Source organism: Cynara cardunculus, unplaced genomic scaffold, assembly GCF_001531365.2.
Source record: "Cynara cardunculus var. scolymus isolate 2C unplaced genomic scaffold, CcrdV1 Un_Scaffold_232, whole genome shotgun sequence".
NCBI lineage: Eukaryota > Viridiplantae > Streptophyta > Magnoliopsida > Asterales > Asteraceae > Cynara > Cynara cardunculus.
This window is the reverse complement of record NW_020200568.1, coordinates 216,217-227,516: the sequence shown is the minus strand read 5'-3', so window position 1 is coordinate 227,516 and position 11,300 is coordinate 216,217. Positions and strand designations below refer to the sequence as shown.

The following is an 11,300-nucleotide window of genomic DNA, read 5'->3' as shown; positions in this document are numbered from 1 at the left end:
TTCGATTTACACCAAAAAGCAAAGAACCAAGAAACTTGAGTTTTAAGATAAACACTCAAAACCAATAAAGAAAACTACAAATTTGACAGATCATAAGCCATAAAAAGACAAAAAAAGATGAGTTTTAGAATGAAATTTCAACTGCTTACCCTCTTTCTTGTCCAGAAACTCAGATTAAAGTTGAATTAATACATGTATATATATTTCAAAAAACCCAAGAACATATTAATTCAGAACATATTATACAGTGCAATTTGGACAGCCTAATCCCAAAATATATAGTATATATATAAATAAATAACTATAAAAGTATAAATCGTAAATATTAAAAATATTTTTCACAATATATATAATATATAATAATATAATTAAGTCAAAAACTATTCAATATTGGATTCATTTCAAATGTATTAACGAGACGATTATAATGATGTAACCTGTTAAAATAAAAATGTATTTTTTAAACATGTTTTAATTAATATACGATTTTGATAAAAGTTTAAAATGAAACATTTAAAAATAAATGCTGTAAAGTAAATTAATTAACTAAATTATAAGGGTATAAAATATAAATTTAAAATATTAATTTAAAAAAATCGGATTGTAGGAGAGCAAGGAGTGAAAAAATAAAAAATTGATAACGAAGGATATGTTGGAGCTTTTTAGTTGAAAACTAGAATTAGTGTCTTCCTTCCAACAACGGCATGTTTGGTTCCTCTTCCCCCTTTCCTTATTCCAATTCCAATTCCAATGGCATGTTTCACTCCTCTTCCCCTCTCCTTATTTATGGCATGTAATTTTTATAACCATTTCATATCGAATCGCCTATGGGGTTTGCTACCCCAATCAACTGTAAGGTTACGCCTATTATCAATAGCAACAACAACAATCACCATGTGCTTGATGCGTCATATATGAAACGCGCCGCCGACTTGTCTGATAAGTCCGTCGGCTTCACCTCGCCGCATCCTAACTTTGGTTGCGTCATTGCAACAAGTGGCAGTGCCGGAAAAGTTGTCGGAGAAGGTTACCTTTACGGGCAAGGGACGAAGCCGGCTGAGGTTCAGGCGGTGGAGGCCGCTGGAGGGTATTGCAGAGGCGCCACTGCTTATGTCAACATGGAACCTGGAGACTGCGATGGGGACCTCACCGCTCTATCTGCTTTTATCAAGGTTATCTGCTTTTAGGTTTTAATTTCACTATGGTTGATTGCTTTTAGTGCTTATTTCGTTGTCCATAAAATTTGAATTTTAAATAAAAAAATATTTCCATTTGAAAGGCTTTAAGTTTTAATTTCACTATGGTTGATTGCTTTAGAGAACCTGGATTTTATAGAAAGGCCAACTCCACAAGATGATGAAAATGAAAATGAAAATAAAAAACAATCACCCTAGCTATGCTTCAAATCGACCCATGAAACGCATGAAGCTTTCGGGTGTCAAGGAAATAGAGAATAGCAGGAACGTTTAAATAAGTTTAATTCTTGTCGTAAGTTAAATCCAAACAACATCTCCTGGTTGGAATTCCGGTTGGCGGCTCTTTCCTTGTATTTGGAATTCATCTTTTCAATTTGCTTTACAAGTCCTGAAGAATGTCTCTTGCCTAGATTTAGCCTCCAAGTTGAGGATGTCCTCGCAAGGGACGGTGATCAAGTCAACGGGAACAAGCGGGTTACCACCATATACTACCTTGGTTGTAAGCAAATTCAGCATGTGCCAACTTTACATCCCAATCTTTGGTGGTTTTGCTTACTAACCATAAAGTCCGCCAAAAATGACTTAAAAATTTGGTGTCCCGATCATACACAAATGCCTTTGGGAATTCCATGAAGTCTGAACGATCTCTTGAAATACAAATCAACTACCTTGCTGGATCCGAGCTCCCTTGGAATAAGTTCGATATCGGATCACGAAATCTGCTACCCCCTTTTCGAGGAGGCACCCCTTCTCTCGAAGTTACGGAGCTCCCAAAATCTTATTCAAATCCAACATAGCACCAATGGGTACATAAGTTTTGTTGCAAGGAAGGAAGTGCCCCATTTTTGAAAACCTGTCCACGACTACCATAACGGAATCTCTACCCCTAGCAGTGCTTGATAAGCCACAAATGAAATCCGTACTTACGCTGTCAAAGGGAGTCGTTGGTACTGGAAACGAAGTGTACAAGCCCTTATGAAAAATGCGTATCTTTTGGGTGCGTTTGATACACTGGATAAGACAGGATACAACAGAACAAGGATCATGTTCCACGTTTGGTAGGACTTTTATGTGGAGCAAACAAAAACAGAGTGGAACAAGCCTATTTTTTTTATTAACCTGGATATCCAACTCGCTATGCGAGCCGACTATTCTCAGGGTGAACACCTGCTTTGCAGATAACCCAGAGTCACCGCATTTGAACCTCAAAATAAAACTTAATTTTATTCTAAACATCAAATAAGTATCTTTTTACATGTTTTTTCATTCGTTAAATTTTATTTATTGTATTTTATGCTTTTTAAACTTTTATTTTAATGTTCTCAATATATTATTTTTATACATTTTTTAAATTTTTATTAATTTATGTAATTTATTATATATTAATAATAATAAATAATATAGATTAGGGATGATATAAAAAATTTGGAAACTACATAAACTTTTTATTTTAGTATCATTTTTATTGTTTGATGAAAACTTTCTAATGATATATTTTGTCATAAAAAATAATTATGTTATTATAATTTAATAAATTACACAAATTAATCAAAATATATAAACAACTCATTAAAGTAAATTGGTTATTTTATTGGTTATGTTATGTCTTACCAAACGCCGAACAATTGGGGTCGGTAGAAGTGTTCACACAATAGTTCATAAGTCTTGCATGCGCTGAAGCGACAAGGTAGTCCACCACCGTGTACCTCTTGAACCAAAAGTTCGCGAACTCCACACTTGGGTATACACACACAGTTTTGTTTGAAGAGGAACCTATCTTGTACCACAAATAATCCACTTGGAGTTGCAAATACACTTGAAAAATCAGGATAGGTGGTATATAATTCCTTCAAGTGTTTGAACCCCAATATTTTTGCGTGTCGAGCGTTCAATTTTTGCTAACTGTGAATGTGCTTCAAGGACTCATGGTCCGGATGCAGGATGGAAGGTTTTGGTCGTAAGATGTGCGACCAATAGTCTAATGTTCGTACGATAACATAAAATTATTTATCGTACGTGGAGTAGTTGAGGTGGGCACCTCCCAACTTTTCACTGAAAAAGGCAATGGGTTTCTTTTCTTGTAGAAGGATCGCTTCAATGCCAACTTTGCCCGCGTCAGTCCCAACTTCAAACATTTTTCCAAAATCAGGAAGAGCAAAAACGAGGGCTTCACAAAGTCGTTGTTTGATTGTTTCAAAAGCATGTTTGGCAGGGTCGTTCCAAGTAAACTCCCCTCTTTTCATCAACTTGGTGATTGGCGCCATAATAGAACTAAAATCCCAAATGAACCACCAATAGAAAGAAGCCAACCCATGAAAGCTTCAAATTTCGTGTACATTCTTTGGTTCGGGCCATGAGGAGATGGCTTCACCTTCACAGGATCCACTCTATCCCCAGCCATGATATACCCTAAAAAGGTAACGCTTGGAACAAGGAATATACACATCTCCATCTTCCCGTATAGTTTATGTTGTCGATGGGTTAGGAACACCCTTATTAGATGGTCATAGTGTTCTTTTAAGGTAAACGACAACGAAAGTGTTTTGGGAAGGCCTAAGTACCTGGTAGCAAAAATACACACACGTAAATGTGGCACAATAATGGTGCAAGTAAGCATAGATCACTATTGAGTTCGCTAATAAAGTGCTAAAAAAATACCGAGATCATATCCACAGGGATCGGACCTTAGAGTTTCGAGTAATAGGTCTAGAATACACCAATTTCAATAAGAGAAGAAGAAAATATATTTGATGAGTTGGTGATTATAACAATGAAATATAAATAAGTAATTAAAAATGGGTATGGGTGGAAGTTTTCCTTACGATATATGTAGTAACAAAATTGTCAGATACTTTGTGTCACAAAAACATCCATAAAGATCCCTATCTCTCGAAAGTGAATCTTTATAAACTGTGCCCACAAAGTGCCCACCATTACTGATTCTTAATCTTTCCAAATTGTCTAAGTTGATAAAGATATCAAGTTTGATTAGTATAAAAATTTATACCCAAATCTCTTTGTGATATAAAGCTCGACCTAAGTTTGAACCTTAGCAAATCATATAAAACTCGTATCTCTACGTGATTATCAAAGACTCTCTCAAATCTTGGAACATTGAATTTATCGAGAACAGGATTTGTCTTTCCAGCATGGGTAGGACAGGTTGTGACGTTTCAACATCCTGATCAGTATTACTTCAAATTTACATGCATCTGAGGCTTAATCTTTAGGCAGGAATTACTAGAGTTGTTATTGGCATCAGACATCCATTGCAACATCTTCGGGGTAAAGCTGTTCAGGCATTGAGAAGTGAAGGGCTGCATGTTGATGTTCTTGGGGAGGATATTCGAAGCGTCTCCATTGAGGTATAACATAATCATTAGTATATTCTATGAGCTTAACTCTGTTTTTTCCATTGTTATAAATAATAAACTTATGGGGTGTTGGCCTTCTCCCCATCAGGGAAGTTTGTTTGGTGATAACTTGCAGATTTCCCCCCTTAATGTGATCCTTTAAATGTAGTCTACTTATCCTAATATGATGATGATTAGTAGCAGCATGTAAAGATAAAGAAACTGATAGGACGATTGCTCATGATATATTATCTTTGCTTATCAAGAGAATGACCTCTTCCAATAGGACACTCCAGGTTGGTTTTAGTGATAACAACATACCAACACTGTGTTCATCAATTAATCAAGAAATTAGAGAAACAAAAATCTTTATCATCATAGCCAACTTTCTTGTGACATCACTATAATGTTATTAAATAGATTTTGGGAAATAAAGGAACTTGACTAGAAACAGATAGTTTAACACCAATTTATGCTTCTTAGGGGCAAGGGTAGACCACTCAGAAGTATAACTGATCAGGTAAGTTGGATAAATTGCAAGGGAATGGTTGTGGCATAAAGCTCGCTCCAAAGTCCTTGCTAAGTGTAGGAAGCATGAGAGCGCTTGTTATTTTTATTTTTGTATTATAGGGAGTCATACATTTGTGGTATTGTGGATGTTGCTAAAAAATTTAATCTGTTTAATTTCCAGGATGTATGTCTATGTTCTTTTCCTTCTAATATACTAATGTATATTGCAAATTTCTAGGAAGCTCTAAAATCCTGTCTCCTTGTCAATGCTCCTTTGCTATATAGATCAGCTTCTCGAGTTCCATTCTCGGTTCTGAAGTATGCAATGACACTTGACGGTGAGTATCACATACTTGATGCTTCCAAATATTGTATTTCACTCTCTAACAAAGCTGAATAGATTTCTCCTAGTATGGAGTTGGGGGCTAAGTTCAACTAAAAAATGTCACTGATTCTCCATATTATGACAGGAAAAATTGCTGCTAGTAGTGGACATGCATCATGGATAAGTAGCGAAATGTCAAGATATCGAGTTCTTGAATTACGTGCTAGAAGTGATGCAGTTATTGTAGGAGGAAATACTGTACGCAATGATAGTATGGAACTTTATGCTACTTTAATTTCTATATTTTGAAAATTCCCTTGGTAGTTTCTCATTACATTTTTAAACATAGATCCGCGTTTAACTCCAAGACTTGGAGGTGGACATGTGCCTATGCGAATTGTTATGTCGCAAACGCTTGATCTTCCGGAGGTTGCAAATCTTTGGGATGTTAGAGATGTGCCCACAATAGTCGTCACTCAGAGAGGTGCAAGTAGAAGTTTCCAAAAATATCTTGCATCTAAAGGTGTTGAAGTAGTGGAGTTTGATATCTTGAACCCTAAGGATGTCGTGGACTTCCTTTATGATCGTGGTTATCTATCCATTTTGTGGGAGTGTGGAGGGACATTATCTGCATCAGCTATTTCCTCTGGTGTCATACACAAGGTGTGTAGTGGGTGTGTCATTGAAGTGATATACTGCTTAATCATGAAGTTCCACCTGCTCTAAATGCACTAATGGGAGTCGTTGTGCTTACAAGGTCATCTGTTCTCCTGTTTAGTGGTAAATTAATTTAATGGGTTGTGAATTGGCCTATACATTGTTCAAATGCAAAGGTTTAATACTATGACCCTTTGGTCATCTCCTGAGAAGTTACTATTACCTTTTGAATAAGTTCCTACATTTGACTAATACATGCTTGCAACTGGTTATGCGTACACAAGGTGTGTGGTTTTTGTTTCTCATATTTTCTCCGTCAAAAACTTAACAATGTGCATAGTGTTTTCTTATGTAATGACCACATATGCATATCTTTCCTTGGTCATGCATTTTTACTGTTTATTGTACTTATTGATACCAATCATGTACATGTTTGCTAATGCAGGTGCATGCTTTTGTTGCTCCTAAGATAATTGGTGGAAAGAATGCACCTTCTCCAGTTGGGGAACTTGGGATGGTTGAAATGACACAGGCTTTGGAATTAATTGATGTTTGTTATGAGCAGGTTGGTATGACTACATTCAAAATCGAGTCTTTATGTGTGATAGAGAGGTCCATCCCTGTTGGTACTGCATGATTTCTGTTAAAGCATGGAACTAAGCTCAAACATCCATCTATCTGGTCAAATACTGGGCAAACTAATTCCTGGAAACAAAATAAACAAAAAGTAAAAACACAGTGAAAAAGGATAGGAACTCATACAAATAAAAAGCCAATGGAAGTACTTCAACATGTAGATGAGCTTCTTAGATTTGCAAATTATTGCACCATTCATGAAACTGAGTTTGAGTAACACAGGAAACAACCACTGCCACAGTTGCTCATTCTTGAACCTGGAGAAAAAGCTATCTCACATAACATGTATTATGAATCTATGTCCATCCTAAATATTAATGTCCTTGCTAAATACTGAATGTTCACCTGCCTAAATGTTAAATTGTTGACGGTCTATGTTCTGATAAACTCTTCACTAGTGTTGCAGATTGGACCTGATGTGCTTATTAGTGGATATCTGCATCCCATTCCTGATGTGACACATATTATTCCTTCGGTTGAAGAAACTTCAGCTATTGATCCATCCTTATCTTCTTATGATTCACCAATCATATTCTTCAATAAGACATGGGACCCATATGGTAGTTTCTCCAACTTTTCTCCTCATCCAGTTCAACTGCCTGATGAAAGTGGTGATTATGTCACCTGGCCAAGTGTAGAGCACTATTATCAGGTGATTTTTTTCCCATGTCCAGTTCTGCACCAGTTGCTGCTCATTGTATGATCCATATGATGCTATCTGAACTCTTCCCCCTAATTGAAGGCACACAAGTTTGTGGGCTCGAGCAATCCAAATGCAAGAAGTTATGTTGAAGCAATATATTTGGCAAAAAGTCCTGAAGAAGCAGCACGGATGGGAAGGAAAATACAAAGAGAACACCCAGATATGGTATGCCTTCCACACACTTCTTGATGTGAGACTGTTTCCAAATTCAATTCAATAAAAAGAAGGTAAAAAGATTGTTAGATATTTGGGTGTGCGTGATGTATCAATCAAAAATAAACTTGGATAGAAATATGAATCGTGTACCAAACACTGTCCGAAAGTAATCTTTCGACACGTTTGAAATCCTTGAGTTTCATGAAATTCACTTTTAGATAATCCAAATTCGCACTCTAGTTTCTAGGCAAAAACAAGAGTGAAACCACAGATTCTGTTTTCTAACTTGGGATCATGTGAGACCACTCGATTTCCGTGAGACCTGTGAGACCATATTCGAGCCCTTAGATGAGTTCTCTCTTCAAACCTTCACATTAAAACAACAACCTTCACAAGGAAAAAATCGAACCTTCACTTGAAAAACATGAAAAACACAACGAATCACCTTCACAGGAAGAACACACAAAACCTTCAGAATGATCTCATGGATCTCACAAAAATTGGGTGATCTCACGGGAACCCTGCTAGTAAATAACCTGCAAGGGAGCAATGCACAACCAAATATGCCAACTGATATACAAAGGAAAAACACACTAGATGGGGCAATTTTCCCGGATTTACATTTGCTTGAAAGAAAGACTAATACAACAAAAGAAAACAGAATGCAGGTTACTTCTCTACTCTAAACTGAAAAGAAACTCCTACTTATACTTGAAAAGGAAAAACGAAAACTAAGCCACGTTACCCCCACTTATTCCTAATAATCTGTCAACCAATTTTTCCTACTACTTTCTCCACCAAACTCGGTCAAACTAGAGACTAAATCAGAATTAATTTCAACACTCTCCCCTTCAATTCTGATTTTTGTCTCCCAGATCTTCAACACCCAACAGGTTCTGCATTTATGTGAATTTCACTCGTGGGAATGACTTGGTCAAAATATCCGCCCTCTGTGCTTCTCCACTTACATGTTCTACGTAAATTAGCCCATTTTCAACACATTCTCGAATGAAGTGATACCGGGCGTTAAAGTGTTTGCTCCTTCCATGGAACACCGGGGTTTTCATCAGCTCAATTGCGGATTTGTTGTCTACCAGAAGCTTCACACAACCTGCTTTAGAACCTGTCAAATACCTCAACAAGCTTTGTAGCCACAAAGCTTGACATGCCGCTGATGTTGCCGCCACGAACTCGGCCTCGCATATGTTATCACATTGTCTGAGGAATAAAATGCCATCCCAAACATACTTTTTTCGTCATTACGATCCCCGTTATGACTGCTGTCATTGTTGCCAGTTATCTTCCCATCTCCTCCTTTCTGGTACACCAACCCATAGTTGATAGTTCCCTTGACGTATCTTAGAATTTGTTTGACAGCTTTGAGGTGGCTTTCTCGAGGTGACTCCATGCATCTGCTGACCACTCCCACGGGATAGCCAAGGTTTGGCCTGGTGTGGATTAGGTAGCGTAGACTCCCAATAAGACACCTGTAATGCATAGTGTTTACCGGCACCCCTTCTTCATCTTTGTTCAGGTCAAGCTTTGGTTCCATGGGGCTTTTTGCTGAATTACATTCAGACATACCAACTACCTGCAGTATCTTTTGTGCGTAGCTTGCTTGGCCATTAGAAATTCGATTCTTGCTTTGCTGAACTTCCAGTCTGGGATAGTATGACAATTTTCCTAGATCAGTCATATCGAATACTTCCCGCATCTGTCTTTTGAATGCACAAATTCCCTCTTCACTTGAACCAGTTACGATCAAATCATCAACATACTCCCACTATTAGTAACGATTTCTGGTTATGGCTCTTGTAAACAGCTTGTTCTTGAGGACACTTTTGAAAACCCAACTCCTTGAGTGTTTTATCAAGCTTTATGTTCCAAGCTCTTGGAGCTTGCTGCAAACTGTAGAGAGCTTTGTTTAGCTTGTACACCATGTGTTCCTTCCCTGCAATAACAAAACCGTCAGGTTGAGTTACGTACACCTCTTCTTGTAAATCGTCGTTCAAGAAGGCTGGTTTTACATTGAGGTGGTGAACCAACCACCCTTCTTTTGCTGCCAGAGCTAACAGCACATGTATGGTTTCTAAACGAGCCATCAACACTACAAAACACCAGCCAGAAAGCTTTTGTAGATGCATTTCTCTAATATATGGATTCTTGTGTTCCTTGCTCGATTCTTTTTCTCAAGGGTGGTTTGATCTGAAGGGTTCTCATTTCTATGAATTTTTGTGATAGAAACCCCAATTTGTGATCTTAGATTTGGTGTATGCTTGGGTTTTGGGCATTAATGATGATATTAGAGCTTCCTTGCATAGCGTTTGGAGGAAGGAGTGCAAAGTTGGCTGCAAATCACAGTAGATATGGGTTCTGGCATGGCAAAAACTGATGGCACTAGTTTGGATGGTTAGGCTCTTAAGGATTTGGCTATAGAGCCATGGATGCAGCAAAGGCCACATGATATCATATTAGAATTATAATGTGATTTTTGTTCAATAAGCGGTTTCTAAAATCCAAACCAAACCAAACAAACATGGTATGTCAACACCCGATGGTAGGATTGGAGAGGGGAAGACATATACAAACTTTAGCTATGTCCGGGAGACCGAGAGATTGTTTCTGAGTGATAAACATCTTTTATCAGGGCATGTTGTTAGCAACTTAATGAGCTTAATGAGAGTCACAGCTTATTCGGTTAGCTATACATGACCGTTTGGTAGTGGCTTAATGATATAGAAAGTGGCTTATTCGATAAGCTTTTAAGGGGAGCTTTATGAAGAAAACCAAGTTTTTCCCATAATTGCCCCTCATAATAAAAAAAACACGCTCATGCCATTTATGCAGAAACCCTCCCAAACAAAAATCTTCCCAATCTCTATTGATAGATTAATCCACGTAGAAAACTTAATCCGTACAAAACTTAAAAAAACCAACCAAACATCCCCTAAGTATAGTCTTCTCTTTTGGCATTTTTGAAGACAATATTTATTTGCAATGATAAGTCAAGTAAGATGGTTCAAGAAGTCAATTACTCTCGAGTTATTTCTTGGTGATGTTGATCAAACACATTGGTTATGCAGGTAAGGTGGGACTGGGAAAACGTGAAGACGGAGGTGATGTACAAGGCACTGAAATACAAGTTCTCGATTTACCCATACTTGAATTCAATGCTTCTATCGACAGCTGGTCGTGTACTCGTTGGAGCTTCTAATAAGGATCTCTTCTGGGGTGGAGGCCGGGATGGCGAACACCTTAATTATTTAGGACAACTACTCATGAAGTTAAGATCCGAGTTTCTAGATGGCGGCAAGCGTAAACCTGAAATATCTTCCAGTTACCATGAATCTTGATTTCATATATATAGAGAGTCGGTTTACATTAAAATTACGTGTAAAATCACATATGATTTATGTGTCGCCCACACACTCAAATGTCGATCTTTAGTATAAAATTACATTTGATTTTGCATATTGGTTTAACGCTTCTCATACCAATATAGCAGAGCATTTGAACTAGAGGATTCATGGCTAAGGCATGGTTTGGTAAAAATGAGATAACTTATTTTTTGGTACGCGTTTCGAAGCTAGCTTATTAAAATGCTCTTGGAGTAGTATGTAGCTTRTTGTTACTTTTTTCAATTATAACACTTATTAATATTAATTATAAATAAATATTAATAAAATTTAAATTTTACTAATATTAATTCATATACATTGGAAATTAATTATCAATTAATTTTAATAATGCATTATACATTAATA

The 11,300-nt window shown here is 37.0% G+C and overlaps 1 protein-coding gene across 3 annotated transcripts in view; it reads left to right on the top strand.

Moving 5' to 3' along the window:
* Nucleotides 1-759: 759 nt before the first annotated feature.
* LOC112501566 (riboflavin biosynthesis protein PYRR, chloroplastic-like) overlaps nucleotides 760-11,300 on the top strand; it is a 21,481-nt gene continuing 10,940 nt past the window's right edge. Inside the window, exons 1-9 of one of the 3 annotated variants that reach the window (XM_025105232.1) lie at nucleotides 760-1,172; nucleotides 4,427-4,561; nucleotides 5,298-5,397; nucleotides 5,530-5,655; nucleotides 5,734-6,047; nucleotides 6,487-6,606; nucleotides 7,084-7,329; nucleotides 7,420-7,545; nucleotides 10,620-10,825. In XM_025105232.1, the coding sequence (XP_024961000.1) occupies nucleotides 828-1,172; nucleotides 4,427-4,561; nucleotides 5,298-5,397; nucleotides 5,530-5,655; nucleotides 5,734-6,047; nucleotides 6,487-6,606; nucleotides 7,084-7,329; nucleotides 7,420-7,545; nucleotides 10,620-10,825 (1,718 nt within the window). In that variant the 5' untranslated portion in view covers nucleotides 760-827. Of the gene's footprint in view, nucleotides 1,173-2,878; nucleotides 3,614-4,426; nucleotides 4,562-5,297; nucleotides 5,398-5,529; nucleotides 5,656-5,733; nucleotides 6,048-6,486; nucleotides 6,607-7,083; nucleotides 7,330-7,419; nucleotides 7,546-10,619; nucleotides 11,065-11,300 lie in introns of those variants that run through there. The other 2 variants (XM_025105231.1, XM_025105234.1) reach the window with 2 other exon arrangements.